The sequence below is a fragment of the Typopeltis vanoorti genome, chromosome 18 (assembly GCF_054136105.1).
Source record: "Typopeltis vanoorti isolate ZY-2024b chromosome 18, IOZ_Tvanoo_1.0, whole genome shotgun sequence".
In the NCBI taxonomy this organism is placed as follows: Eukaryota; Metazoa; Arthropoda; class Arachnida; order Uropygi; family Thelyphonidae; genus Typopeltis; species Typopeltis vanoorti.
The window spans coordinates 28,094,857-28,111,243 of record NC_143566.1 but is presented as its reverse complement, the minus strand read 5'-3'; the positions used below and the strand labels follow the sequence as shown (position 1 = coordinate 28,111,243).

The 16,387-nt window shown below is 35.4% G+C and overlaps 1 protein-coding gene across 1 annotated transcript in view; it reads left to right on the top strand.

The window, feature by feature from the left end:
* LOC150096569 (retroviral integration site protein Fli-1 homolog) overlaps positions 1 to 16,387 on the top strand; it is a 164,142-nt gene that overhangs the window by 52,681 nt on the left and 95,074 nt on the right. Inside the window, exon 3 of the mRNA XM_090408640.1 lies at positions 34 to 114. Coding sequence (XP_090264766.1) covers positions 34 to 114 — 81 coding nt within the window. The remainder of the gene's footprint in view (positions 1 to 33; positions 115 to 16,387) is intronic.

Below are 16,387 nucleotides of genomic sequence, written 5' to 3'. Positions count from 1 at the left end.
TACTGAGTGTGATTTACTTTATTTTCGCATTAGCATCCGAGTCCTCTCTGCCTCCATCATCCCGAGATAAAACGTTAGCCTCTGCACAAACTGGATCACCTCCTCTGGCATCAGGTAGGAGAAATGGTATTAGTAATTATTTTTATTCTAATTGTATATTACTGGATTTGGATGAGGGCGAAAAGTAAAAAAAAAAAAAAAAAAATGGCGTGAAAGTTTGGGAAAAAAAAAGCTATTACATTTTTATTTCATGGGTTTTTTAGGGGAGAGTAAAAAAGTTGTGAAAGTTTGGAGACAAAAAATATAGAATGTGGCTACAAATTCGGGATCTTTATAATTTTGTTGCCAAAATAGTGCTATATGAAATTTAAAATATTTTTTTACATATTTCATATTCATGAAAAATATTTAAAAACGTTGCATTATTAGGTTATAATTTGCCAAAAATTACAAAAAGAATAACACCAAAAAATTCAAATTTTTTTTTTTACGTAGAGACTGGGAGTAGGTAATGAAATTAAGCACTACACAATAGCAGATTATAGGGATTCTACACTACTACAAAAAAGCCCCCAAATTCAAGGCACAACAATATTTAGCTAGACGAAGAACTTAACTAAAGAGATCTGCAGATCACAATTAAGTCGTTGTTCTCAATAGCAGCAGCTGACCAGTTGATAAGGGTATTAACTAGTCACCTATTCTATATGTCAGATTATCATTGGCATCCTTTTATCTAAAAATAATTTTGCTAGACAAAGATGCATGTAACATTATGCTTTGTGTTCCCATGGAAACAGTAGGTTCTGGTTACGTACACCAGGTGGTGCTGTTTTCAGTATATCATTTTGCAGTTAGCGCACAATATCGTCAATAAATAATGTTACATAGACATGAATGAAATATGAGGTAACGCGCTCTGCATTGCACGGCTTTAGTACACGGTGACCGATAAGTCACGAAAGGGTTTAAACATTTAATAACTTTTATTTATTATTTTTATTCATTTTTCTGTTATCATGAAATACAGACTGAAATATCAAGTGAGTTATTTCTTAATGTAGTCCTTGCTGATCGTTTATTTATTTTTCAAACGCACCATTGAAGATATTTCCATTCAACAATGGAATGTATTGGTCCCATGAGGTTAAAAGAATAAATACAATGCTTTTAATCAACAGATTTTACGTGACGTAGGGCGCGAGATGTCGCAATTGAAAAGTATTTCTGTTAATTCCACGAAATGAAAATCACGCACTGGCACGTGGTTTCCATGACTATAAAGTGTTCATATTTTCAATGTATTGTATTTTGAACATCGTTCAAAATTAACACTGTTATTTTTATTAAAAAAATAACAGTGTTATTGTTAAAATTATGTTGTTAATTTTGACATTAGTTAAAAAAATAAACAAATACTTTTTTAATTTAAAGATAATTTAAGGCAGTTAAATGCTATGGGAAATATTGATAATGATGATCCAACACTCGCACCTCACTTGAAGTCCAATATTTTTATTCTTGTCTCAGCATAAACTTCTCAAAGGAGAATTTTGAAGCTCATTTATTCCACCCATTATTTATAAGACCACCACCATTTCTTTAACACCTAACGACGCACTTCAAATTATCAGCGAACCCATGAAATTCTCCCACCGAACAAGTTAAAAATCTAACTTCGGTATAATTTTCCCAGATGTTCATCAACACCCTTTCTTCTATCAAGTTCTCGTGCTTAACAAAGGTCACAAATCAAATTTATTCATCTGGACTGAGCACACACGAGTTCGACAAAGCAACCAAATGAGATTTTTTCCCTCTTTTTTATTCTTTTTTTTTTTATTCCGCGGACAATCATTAGCATGTAGAATACGTAAATTTAGCTGAAAGGTACAAACCTTTCCGACATCTCAAATCTACGAGGTAGTCCTTTCAGGCATAGGAAAGATAAGAAATTTAAATATTGCTCTAAGAGTGTAATAGAAACATTTATAAGTAGACAGTCCTTTGTGTAACCTCCAGGCGACAGTTTCCCATAATTAAACCGAGTACGGTCTGATTACATAACAGTTTAAATGTTCTTGCACAATTAAATAGAGCCTAGAACTTTCGGTCGTTAAATGTGCGTGTGTGCGCGCACACTGTGGGCAAAAGTGTTCTACAGCCCCTCCTATCGGTTCGTGCGATCCGGCCCTTTCACGTCATTTCTAAAATTAACAAGACGTGCATAATAAAAGCCCATAACAACGGGATGAGACCCGACAATGAAAAGGATCCATTCCAGTGTTGCCTTTTGCTCACTGGGCGCTTTTGCTAATACCGTAATCCTAAATTGTCCGCGGGGACCGACAGAGCGCCGCCTCGGTATCACCCATCAGATCATCAAGGGCTTTTAATTCATTATGCGCCCACTTTGACAATTAGCGGTGTCCATTGCAGACTGCGACTCCCTCGTCAGGGTAAGAGAACGCGCCGCAGGAGTTCGGAGTTCTCGTCTCGGCGAAACTGAAGGATGATTCAGTCAGCCTGTCTGTCTCAATCTTTATTTTTCTCTCTCTCGATGGCTGTTCTACGGCACTCGGTAAAACAGTGAAGCGTTGTAGAAAAACGGTACATAAGACGGACTAGGAAAAAAAAAAAAAGAAAAAACATTCAAGGAGAGATGTTTAATATCGGATCCTCCTTACTTATTTCTAGAACTTCAAGACTTCTGCGCCTTCTAACTTGCGCAAGTTAGAAGTTCGGTAATATCTTCCCACCGCTTGATACAAATTAAAAAAATAAAAATAATAAAAAATAGAAAAACTCTTTTATCTTTCTTAAAAGCGTGTATTAAAGACATAAGAGTTTAGACATTGGTAATACAAACATAAACAGGAGTTTATTTTTTTTTATTCGTTTATCTTGGTAAAGACCAATTCAGCCTTGGAACCCCAACATAAATTTTCCTATACAAAAATGCATCTGCGATATTAATAAACTATTGAAATAAACAGGTAAAGAATGGGTTAGACACTGATGTAGGCATATCTTGCAACCAAAGCCATCTTTTACATGCTCGTCTCTCCCAAACTTGCCATCGGCATTCCCATTATTGCTTTCAACTGGCTATTTATAACATGCTTTTCCTAGAGGCTGCCTTCTTTTTATAGAACTTATAAAATGCGTTTCGAGACAGTAACTTAAGAATGAACTTCGATGTCAACTTCTTATTCATTGCGACGATAGATAAACAGATTTTAGAGAATGGATGCGTCGGGCTGAACACACTAAGCGGGTATCAACTTTTAACTTACTACAGCTAAATGATTACGAGAAAACATGAACATCATTTACCAATCAGGCTCAGGTTTAAAACTGGTTGAGGCTGGATATCAACTATCATCGTATCAATTGTCTAAAAAGGACAACATCTGATGTTGCCCTTTTTAGAGTTTTATTGTTGTCTTTTTAAATACTCATTATTGTCAGGTTTTTTTAGAGATTTATTATTAACTGTTGTGTTTTTTAGAGATTGCTGGTCTTTTTCAACGGTTAGTATTAATTGTTATATTTTTTAGTCATTAACTGTTGTCTTTTTGCAAATTATTAGTTGTCTTTTTTCGAGATTTATTATTAATTGTTTTCTTTTTCCTTTTTAGAGATTCATTATTAATTGTTGTATTTTTCAGATTCATTATTAGCTTTTTTTCACGCGATTCTTAATTGTTGTATTTTTAGCAATTCATTATTGTCTTTTTCTACCTTTCACCATTGTTGTCTTTCAGAGATTCATTTTTATTTTTTTGCCTTTTGTAGGTAAGCAAAATTAATTGTTGTGTTCTGGAGGTGAATTACAAATTATCTGTTTAGAATTTTTTTTTTCCAGGTTCAGATTTAAATGTCACTTAAGAGAATCCATCCATTTTCTTTTTTCATGTAAAGGATTAATTTTAGAGATTTTTTATTAACTGTTTTTTTTTTTCTGGAGATTCATTACTAACTCTCCTTTGAAGGTTTTATTATCTTTTTTTAAAAGTCGCTATTGGACATCTTTGGAGAAATTCAACAATCATTGTCTGTTTTTGAGGTTGAGTATTAGTTACGGTCCTTTTCAAGGTTCATTGTTACAAAGCGGAGGTTCAAAATTAATCGTCAAGGTAAATATTAAATGCGGACTTGGTCAAAACGCCATAATACCAGTTTCGCTAGTTGCGGCTTAGTATTAATTGATTGTTTTGTTTGTTGAGATTCAATATTAATTGCCGCCATAACGGTGGATTCAAGAAACGTTTATATAAACTGTTTGCGAAGGGATGTTTGATATATTTAATCTTGAAGAATAGGAGTATTTGTTTTTGGATATACAGACCAAGCATCTAAGGCCATGAGGCTATAGACGAGTAGAAGGAACCAATTTGACCTTCACGAAGAACTGTATACAACACGAGATGTATTTTAAGGAGAAATGTGTACGTTGATATCGTGCCAAAAACCAATTTTGGGCTATCTAATAATCATAATCGAACTACAGAGAATTGTCATTAATTTTAGTTGGTGTTGCATTCTATGGAAGCGCTTTTTTCTACTTCATTATGCGAAGTTCCGCACCAAATCGACAACTTCTTTCCTCTCTACACATATGTGGAGAGTCTTTTCCGATAGGTTTACTTTTTTCTGTAGACAAAAGAATCGAAGTATTGTGGATAAATTGCAATTATATATCTGAAAGCAATACCGCTCTTCAAGGCATCTAATTTCCCCTAAATAGAAAAAAAAAAAAGGGCACCTCCCCTAAAAAAAAAAAAGCTGTTGTTTTTTTCCTTTATTTTCTTTCATAAATAAGCTCCTGTCATTCGTTGCCGCTTCTTTCTTATATAAGATTTATTTACATGCCATAAGGAGTGTTAATTAGATAAACAAAAGCGAAAAAATATGAAGATGCATCTTCCTGAATACAAAAAAAATCAATACACAGTTCCTCCCCCCCCCCCTCCTCTACACGATGCCAACATTGTTAGCGATAGCTGCGTCCTCTAGCGACTACCAGGATGTTTCCAGCGAGTTTTCTGATAAGGCCTTAAACAATAGAAAGCGTAAAAGTTTTTTAAATGTTCGAGTTCAAACTGGGAGGAAGTCCCCCAAAAAAACCGGCTAATATCGTTAGTTTGTTTTTTCACTTCCCGAACATCGGAAAACAGAGCTAAAAATAATTACGATAGGGTGGTTGATGAGGTACGCTAGCTAATCAGCTCTATTGACACCTGGGCCTTGGCGCTTCCTCTATTGTCTTCCTGTGAAAGGCCGACACGTCGCCCCACACTGGAATACTACACCGCTGACAGAGAGATAAAGCACACCTCGAGCGCGACAAGGTTTTTGCGCGCGCCCCTTATTGATGTACCATCTCTATCTTTCCTTCGTCTCACCGTTCGATTGCCATTTTCACAAGGGGGGGAAAGCAGAGGGGGTGGGGGATAGTCGGACAGAAAGACGAATAGAGACGAGAAGGATAGACGCTTTTGCCCATTGCTGGGTGTCGCTGATAACACCGGCTGGCGATACGAAACTCCGGCAACCAGTATATGTGTGTGTGGCGTATCGTCAAAGTGAAAACTGCATTTCAGCGGGGCCCCCTCTTCAGACTCTCTAGCGGCTCCGGAAACTGTTTTGTACCATCGGTGTCCTATGACAGTCGCGCGTGACGTAGAGTCGTGGAAAAACCATCCATCGACCCCTGATATCATGTTGAGTATTGTGACAGATATTAATGAGGCCGCAGACGACAGGCGGCGTTATCACACAGTTGAACTCAGAACGGGAAATTTTCTCGGCACCATTTAGTACAAGCCAACCCGCTTTCTTTTGTCTCCGAGTGACACATTGAAACAAAAAAGTGCAGTGAGCCGAGGGAGATAAAGGCTTGCTTTTATACACGTGGGACAAGTGTCTCACCTTTAATTTACCTGCTGTAATGATGTTGCAGATAATAACCGCTGGTTTTCAAAACTAACTGTGTGCACTTTTTTTTTTTTTTAAATAGATTTTTTTTTTTCTTGTCACCCGCTTTTCCATGGCGAATTGATAATGAACTAAACTTTCGTAGGAAACTGTAATCTGAGAGGATGTCATCATGGAACGGCTGATAAAAACGGCCACTTATGTTAGATGGAATGAGGAAAATAACAGAAGAGAAAAAAATGGCATGAAAGTGAAAAAGTTATTTTGGAAAGAAAAACTTGTAAAAATCCGTTGTTACGAACAAAAAAAAAAAGTTTTATGAAAGTTAGACATGCAGCGTGTAAAGATTCAATGCTTAGGCACTCTAGAATAATTAAAATAAACATTAATTCGTACTTAACATCCAATTCACAGTTTTCTTTATAAAGTAAAATTTAACTGTATCAGACCGTTAGTATTCACCCAATGAAACAGCTGGAAAAATCTACAATATGTACATTTTATTAACAATGAGCTAATCTGCATTGTTGCGTAAAAATAAAAATAGGCTTATTCGAATGAGTCATTGTTTATTGTCAATTGTTGTGGTCAGTGCCTTTACAACTAAACATATTGTTGATTTCCAAGCAGCGAGGTATATTTATTATTATAGTAAGTCTCCTGGACTCAAAGACTCACTGAATAAAACCGAGGTTTATGCCATTAACAAATATTATATAATGTGCATTATATAAGAATTATACAAGAATTATGGAATTAGAATGCGCTTGAATATAACCATACTTATAATGTATAGCAGGATACGTAATTTTAAAGAATTTTTGGTTGGTTTTTTATTAGGTTCAACACATATTTATATTCTATTTCTAAAAATTCTTCTACATTCTATTTCTGCATTTTCTTTTTTTGTGTGTGTGTGTGTTATTAATATGATATGATCAAGTACGACATTACATTGCGATTTAGTGACAAAGGTTACTGATCAGTGACAAATTACATGTAATTATCTAAAAAAAACCTTACAAATTCAATCTATAGATACAGAGAAGTGGATTTTAAATGTAAACGGAAATTCGGTGGATTTTTATCGTTTAACAGATTATTTTCGTTTGAGGTAGTACACCATTCTCTCACTAGATGGCAGCAAGCTCAAAATATTTGTACTATGCTATGACAATATAAGCCACTGTAAGTTTTTTTTTTTTTTTTTTTGCTACATCCTCCACCCACGGATAATCTGGAGTTTGCTGCGTATGCAAATATTTTATGTTTTATGTAACAATACTGCCCTTCACTTCGGTTAGAATCTGCATGACAATAATTACAAGAATAAACTGTTGCACAAACCGAATAAGAATTCAGCAATAGGAACTGATGGGATATCAGCACGTGTGCTAAAAGGGCGTTCAGCTGAACTGGCTATTCCTTTGATCAGGCTGTTTAATATTTCCTCAGAACAGAAAAGATTTTACAGGAATAGAAAAGAATATAATTCCATTGCACAAGGGTGGTGCAAAGATTGATGTATCCAACTATCGACCAATTAATATCTCAGGAGGGGTGATGAAGATTTTGGAAAAATTGATTGGGGCTCGCATTCAGAAATGGGTTGACAGTGAATCTCTACTTTGCAATGAGCAACATGGGTTTACTAAGGGAAGGTCATCGTTTAGCAGCTTGCTCACATTCTCTGAAAATGTTACCATTGAACTAGACAAGCGGAATGGACACACCATGATACTTTTGGATTTTGCTAAGGCTTTTGACAGAATACAGCATGGTAGACTGTTGCAGAAATCGGAGAATATGGATTTGGATTATAGAATATTAGCGTGTATAAGAGGATAGCTGAATGACAGATATCAAGTAGTGATCTATGGGTAATGTGAGTCTGTAAGATTTAAGATAACAAGTGGTGTACCACAAAGATCAGTGCTTGGTCCACTGTTATGCATTCTGTACATTAATGATATTGGGAAGGATTTGACAAGCGACATACAGCTGTTTTCTGATGATGCAAAGATAGGTAGAGTAATCAGAAATGCTGCTGATATGCAGTACATGCAGAATGATTTGAATAGGCTGGAATTGTGGCCATGGGAAAATGAATGTCAGTTCAATGTCAATAAATGTAAAGTCATTCAATTCACTTCGGCATGATTAGATATCCAATATCGTATTATATTGGTGGGATTAGGGTTGAAGAAACTGATGAGGTTAAGAATCTTGGAGTGTTAATAGATAGGTTGAAGTTCAGGGACCATGTGGCCAAGATTGCAAATATACAGCTGAAAAAATACTTGCAATGCTGAAACGAACGTTCACATGTAAAGATAAGAATGTCATTTTGCCTCTTTACAAGGCTTTGATAAGACCTGACTTGGACTGTTATGCGCAGGTCTGGTCTCCGTTGTGATTCGGATATATTGGAGAGAGTACAAAGGAAAGTGTTAAAAATGATATCAGGATTGTGGAATACTGGTTATGAAGACAGATTGAGAATTTGTAAGAGACTGCAGACATTAGCAAACAGGAGAAAGAGGGGTCATATGATTGAGAATTACAAATTACAATTGATGGAATTTTTCAATTTATTGAGGGTGGGGAAAGGGCATCCTTGGACGCTGAGAATGAATGCTACTAAGAAGGGGTGAGGCTAGATTTTTCTCTTATAGGGTGGTGCGTGGTTAGGAACCACGCACCACCGTATAAGAGAAAGATCCTGCAGAAGATGGATGGATAACATTGAAATGGAGACGAAAGAGGTGAAGCTGCAAAACCGGAAGGCTAAAGATAGGAAAAAATGGAGTACTGTGGTGCTTGTAGCTAAGAACCTTAAGGGTTTGTGAAGCTCAAGAAGAAGAGGGGTGGTGCGTGATTGGAATAGATTGCCATTGGATGTTGTGAGTGCAAGCGGTATGAATGAATTCAAGAATAAGTATGGTAGCTGGTGCGTGTACTATGCCCCCCCCCCTTCGATGAGTAGACTCCCTCGAGATCTCTCTTAATAATAATGATAATCTAGAAAACTTAGACGTATGCGAATATACACACTGCGGTGTATTCAAATACCAGATAACTATTAAGACGTAACATTAATAAACTTTGTTAAAGGAATCAGTGATTGCTTTGGTTAATTCGGTTTCATTCCTCCCAATGTTCTTCGTTTAGTAAAAACCCGTGCAGAGTGCGCACAGGCACTCACGCGCAGATTATGCTGATGTAGGCCAACTTCCGGCCACAAATGCGCAGTTACAACTCGGAACTTCCGTTTCACCAAAAGAAAACAAAAATCAATATTTTAAGCTTGTAAAAAACCAATAAAAATGAAGAATTTAATTTCTTCTAAATATACATCTACACTTGATTACAGAACCTCTAACAACATTTCTGAAGCCACGTCTGCAGGAAATGCAATAAGGTTAGATTACGGAGCTTGATAAGCACAATGACTTGACCACACAATTATTTACGTTATTTATTGAAAGAAATGTCCCATCATGCAATGCAGTTGAATGAAACCATTACAATAGTTTCATTTTAATATTGCGCATGTAATTCTGTCACATGATATGATTTGTTTCCGGTTATCCGGAAGCGACCAAGACACCATAAACCAGGTGTATTATATATCAGTTTTGCGTGAGTACTTTGGCTGGTTTGTTTCTTTAGCGGGAATGAATTTGCAGTATTGAAACCGTTCTTCCAAAGAACCAAATTCATCCTCTCCCCGTTGACAATTTTAGAATGAGAAGACTCAGATAGATCTACATCTTGTACTATTTCTCACTGGTTCTCAAAAACTGTTAAAACCGTCAAAAATCAAAATATTATGATAAGTCTTCCACTAGGAGACTTAAATCCATCCAGGGCGGAAGCGGCATGAACTTCACGAGGTATCCAAATTCGCATACCGTTCATACGTATTTTAGGTAGATTTTAAGACTGTGAAGAAAAAAAACAGAGCATCGCGAGGAAATTATACCTCACAGTGTCATCGGCTCATGCTCAAAGTATATAATAAAGCTTTTCCTGTTTTCGATCTGATTATTTTTTGATCCTCATTTAAGTACTTCATAAAAGCTGATCCTCTTTCGAGCACTGAGTTGATGTCGTTCTGACTTAGATTCAATGCTCAAAAGAAAACCAGCTCTTATCCCAGTCCGTATCTACTATATCTACCGTATCTCCCATTAAATAATGAAGTACAGTATTTTTTCTTCACTTAATTGGTCCATAATATTATCGCTGCTTCTTCGTTATGTACCACATAACGAACACATAACACATAACTCCTGTCTGGAATAGGAATCCAATGCATTATAAGTATGATAGACTAAACATTCCTCCACCTCCTCGTCTCTATTTGGTCCTTTCCTGACATTGTCACCAGTATGTCCTTGAATATCACTTACATTATTCGGCTCGATTTCTTCGGATAATAATTTAAACCACACGACATTATTATGTTTAAGCTTCGTGGGTTAGTATATAGGAGAGCGATACCATTCTAAGTACACCTTGAGATCAACTTCCACCTTCGTTATTGCGAACAGGAGTGAAGAATATTCCAAAAACGAATCAGTTCTGCATCTAAATCTCTTGCCATCTGCGGATTTCTTTATCTGATCAAAATTAGTAAATTTCGTAAGATGTTATGGCTTTTAAGGCTTTCTTTAAGCAATTAAAAGTCCACAAATGGCTACTGTGAGTAGTCCGTTCCGTATTTGAGATTTTATTTACCTTTAAGCTTTTTGCGACTTTGTCAATATGTCAAAGTATACTACACTATACTATTTCAGAGCCTCCTTAGCCCAATTGGTAGTATAGGCGAGCTTTTTGGTTAGAAAGACCTGATTTCGAATCCCGTTCATCAAGTCTTTTCAATCAAATGGTGAACTTATCTGGTCTCGTACGGAGTTGGCGCGTCTTTTCTCCAAGAAACTGATTTTTTGGTTCCTCCAAACAGCAAACGGGTCCCGTGAACATACGGTTGCATCCCATAAGAGCAAGTATTTACGGGTCTACAGACGTAAATACTTGCTCTTATGGGATGCAACTGAGGGGCAAGAAGTCTAAGTTAATTGCCTAAATTCTCTAATGAAGGGACTCAACCTGTCTTCGACGGATGGGATGGGATGGATAGTATTTGTAAAGTGGAACTCAGGTTTAGCAAAAACAGTGTAGATTGGCAGCTGTGTTCATCACTGATTTCACAAATATCTTCATTCGCATAGCACTCGTCCTATAGCTGCTGTTAAATCGCATTAACAAACCACCAGATCAAATGGGAGCAACAAAAACTGTCCTGTTGCAAAACCAAGAACTGTTCTCTCCATAACAATTACTGATTCCTGTCTATGATTGCTAACAAACGGTTCTTTTTTGTGTATATACGATCTTAATGTTATATTTCCTGCACATCGCGCCTGTCAAAAGGAAATACCAAATATCTTTTTTTCTTCTTCTCAACAATGTGCGTTAGGTTGAATGATCTGTTACACAAACACTTATTAATCCAGGTATGCTTTGAAATACTGTAACCTATTTTTTATAAGAACATTCAAATCACAGTTAAAATTAAACTACCAGTAAACAAACACCATTCTGAATCCACAGGCGAAGAGAAAAATTAAAGTATTGAAATGGAAAAAAAATGAAGAAGAAAAGAAAAACATGGTTTGCAGATTCAAAGTGAAAAAATAATGATAGTGATAAAAAAATATCATACGTTTCCATTTTTAATTCTTATATCAATTCGCACATCATATGAGAATCGAAAATGAATTTTTAATCACCATTGTTTTTTTGGAGGAGGGGGCTACGTTTAGAACTTTTATTAATTTACAACTTTGTAGCATAGAAAACATTATTTTGGGAGTTCATGTCCCTCATCATCGGCCTTTATAGTATAAAAGAGTGCTGAGATTTTTTTATATTTTTTTATAGAAAACATAAAAATCTAGATACTAACTTTCTAGATATTGGAAATAGATGTAAATATAAATATAGTCCTTATAAGGACTGGCTTAAAGGGGCGAAGTAAGAATGCTTTTCATCTTCCCCGTTATCTGTAGAGGAGAGTGTAGGGATAAAGTTTTATTGAGCTATTAAAGCTGTGATCATGGCAGGAGGGTAACAGCAATAGCCAAGCCTCAGTTAGAACTTCATTGGCTACAGCATTGCCATCCATTACCCTCCAAGGGTAATGCCATCCATTACCCTCCAAGGGTATTGATCACCGCATCTCACGGTCCAACAAATATAGTGTAGTGAACTGTTTGATTAGCTCTTTAAAATAATTTATGTAATAAATAATTTGGTGTATAAAAATATATGCCTATTATATATATATATATATATATATATATATATATATATATAGTATTCTTCTCACTCACCAAGGGTCGTAAACCTATATAATACCGTTGGTGAGCTAAGGTTCTTTTTACTGTTAGTATTTGTATAGTTTTTAGTATTTTTAATTTCTGTTTTGTACATAATCTGAAAATCCTGTTTTGGAGACCAAACATAGAACTTTTAAGCCACTTCAGGCCTCCAAGTCGGGCAATGAAATTCACAGCCCACCTGAAAAATTTATAAAAAATACAGAAATTTATTCGGAATGATATTTCTAAAAATAAAATAAATGCACCAGCGTAGTCACTTTTGGAAGTTTGCCAGTGTGGTTAGATATCCTCTTTCCAACCAACTGGAAGCGGGCTCGAATCCCATCCTAGGCATTGATGACTGACTGTTTTTAGGTGAGAGGTGAATTTCATTCTCTAGCTTATTGGAAGCCTGAAGTGACTAGAAAAGTACTAGGTTTGGTTTCTAGTGTAGGTTCCGTATTATGTAAAAAAATGAACTAAAATACAGAAAAAATATTAAATGAATAATAATTAAAAATAAAACTAAGGCTCAATCAAGGCACTGATGTAGCATACATTTTAACTGCTTACAGATAACATATTAAAATATATATAGAAAGACGAAAAAGATAATATGCAATTTAATGTTTTGAAAAAAAACTCAATAAAATATTTAAAATTAATTTATAAACATTTATTTTTTCATACATTGCAAACTATTTAATATATAAAGATACTTCAAAAGAGCTGATATCTGACTTTTTAAAAAATGGGCGATTGTGTTGGATGGCAATGTTGTAGCCAATGAAGTTCTAACTATTGCTGGTACCTTCCTGCCATGATCAGAGCTTTAATTTTTAAGAAATAGCAGTGATATTTCAATTAACTGCAATTCTATCATTTACATTCTCTTGTAATGTGAGAAGCAAAACAATGCAATCCTTATATCAACGTAATAGTAAAATAATTTTTATAGGAATCTCACAAACGAAATGGTGTAAATATCTAGTACGTTTACGCCATTTCGTGAAGTATTTACTAAAAGTATCTGGTTGTGTTTATGTTTTATGCATTTAGAGAATAATCATATGTATTCTGCAATTATTTTTGATCGTAATTCATGTTAGGACTTAAGAGATGAGCTAAGTGAGATTTACACTTACAGATAGAGAGGAAGGAAGAGTTTGCAGTTGGGCTTGATGCCTCTCCTCATTGTAATAATAAAAAAATATTTTGGTGTATTTTCAACAATCAATGCATTACATATTTCATTTGATGGTGAAATTACATATTTATTACATAAATTACATTACATATTTCACCATCCTACTTATTGGGGCCTCCGTATCTCAATCAGAATCGTCGAAACTCTTTTGGAAAGATCTGGATCCGAGTGCTCTCTGAATTTTTGTAAGCACTATTCAAGTGAAGATGGGCTAACTGGTCACATACAAATCTGACAAGTTTTATTACCCTGTAACTTGGATTTTCAACCCCCCTCAAAAAAAAAACAGATAAACCAGCATTAAGAATGCAGAATTAACAGACATAATACATTGGCCTCACAGCCTTAGTTGCTTGGTCGTAAATTTAAAATAACCCACTTGCATGTTGAAGAACTTTTTTATTTGGACAATGCGAGATATGGCTCCAATTAACAATGAATTAGAGCTTTATACAATGTGATTTTTAGTAAACAATTAAATGCAGATATTAAACTGTACTAACTTTAAAATTAAAACTATTCTATCCACTGATGGATGGTCATGAGGCTAAGAGCTGCTGCAAGCAATCGTGCCTGTTTGATAAGTTCTGACTTGCAACACGACAAATTATGAAAATATGTGTAGTTATATCGGCATCCTAATGGTAGGGAGGAGGAGGAGGAGAGTATATGAAAAAAATGAGCAGTGAAATACTCCCGTATTAGTTGAGAAGACGGCAAAAAGGAGCCATTTGCATGCAACCATTACCAAGGGGAAGCAGGCAAGCAAACCAACTGCAAAAGGAGGTAGAATTACTATAAAATGGGAACTTACTGGAGGTTCATAACAAATTACGTAACCCTTGGTGGAACAGGGGTGTTGTGATTACGCTATTGGGTGTAGTTTAATTAGTAGCTGATAACTCTGCCTGGGATAATGTACATGTTTTATCACTGATCTGAGACCGGCCCCCAATACCTTGGCCCCATAGAATCTCACTGCCTCGTTTCAAACGAGATTCTATTGTATTGGGAATGACGTTTCCTTCAGAAGGTTTCAGACTATTCTCTGTTGTAAACTAATAGCTCGAAACAATTCTCAGCCCAGCGAAATCTTTAATCAACAGTAATAAAAGGCGGATGTACAATCTCCAGGCAGAATTAGTTGAATTTGTATTCTCATAAATTTCCATCCACTGAATTTTTTTTTTTTTTTCAAAACTACGATTTCTTTTTCAAAGACAGAATTTTTTTCAAGCCACTGCAGCCTCCAATAAGTAGACAGTATCGCATCGGGGGTAAAGATCATCAACTACCTAGTCAGTTGAAAGGAAAGCGAACACGCTTGCACTTAGTCAAACAGATTTATTTAGAAGAATGGATGATGTCATTTGGGTCAGTGTTAATTGCATATAATTAGAATTATAAAATTCAGCAAATACACGAAACAGAATAGACGCAGCATCTTCCTCATTTAAAGTTATATGTGATTTAAATCCCTCCCCTCCAAAAAAAATCGTAAATTCGTGCTATGGATTCTAACATAATCGGTAAAGTCCTTATAAGGACTGGCTTAAAGGGGCGAAGCATGAATGCTTTTCACTTCCCCGTTATCTGTAGAGGACAGTGTAGGGATAAGGTGCTATTGAGCAATTAAAGCTCTGATCATGACAGGAGGGTAACAGCAATAGACGAGCCTCAGTTAAACTTCATTGGTTCAGCATTGCCATCCATTACCCTCCAAGACTATTGCGGAATTCAAGTTCCTAAATTAATCAATCACCGCATCCCACGGTCGATTGCCAAGTTCCTAAATCTCAACAAAATGGAATATATGTATAAAGAAGAGCTATAATAAATTATGGTGTATCATTACTATTCTAATTTTTAACTAAGTATTGAAATATATTATCTCTATAGATAAAAATTTAATATATTATTAAACATATTAATAAATTAGGAAAATTAATATTCCCTGTTTGGAAGAGAAGGGTATTATTTAGTACATAATTTCTGAGTAGAAAGACAGTGGCTATAGAGTGAGATCTGAAACTGAGGAAAATGGCGTTATTTAATTTATGGACGAATCTTCGGAAGGTTCAGTGTTATTTAAAATTAATGTCAGGACCAGCTTTTTAAGTTAACTTAGTTTTCTGTTGGTTGAAACTTGGCTAATTTCAAACTTGTGATAATATGCCAAAAGTTGGCCAAAAAAGCTGAAAATGGTATAAAACGTGATGTTACAAATGATGATAATAATCGGTAAAAGCAATAATACAAAAAAAAAAAAAAGGTTCTGAGTAGAAAGCAAATATAAAGCAAACGATGCTGTAGGTTTAATTGTTGTAACAAATTGTTGTACAACAATCCGATTACAAAGTAAACTCGTTCATGACTGCCTACGATCTCATGCATTTGATTAAAATAACAGGAGAAATTAATTTCTGAACTATATAACAAAGACTAGTCGAAATTGAACTAAAGAAAATTTTGTAATCCTGATTACACAAGTTGCAGGATCAGTTACACATCATAATTCAGATTTAGCGTCGACAAAATGGAAGCAAGTCAACGATCTTGATGGAGATGATTTATCTCCTCCATAGCGCAATCGTAAAGAACAGATCTTACTAACTAAAGAACACTTGTTCTTTAGTTAGCAAGATCTGGGTTCGAATTCCGTCCATTCGAACGTTTAATAATAGTTTTTCGAACGAAGATGAGTTACTAATCTCATACAGATACGGAAGGAGTTTTCTTCACAAAAAATCGGTTTCTCATCATGCAAAACGGACAAACCGACCACGAGAACACACGCAATTAACTGATATGATATACTTGGTGGATTAGACGGATGTGACGTCATAGAAGT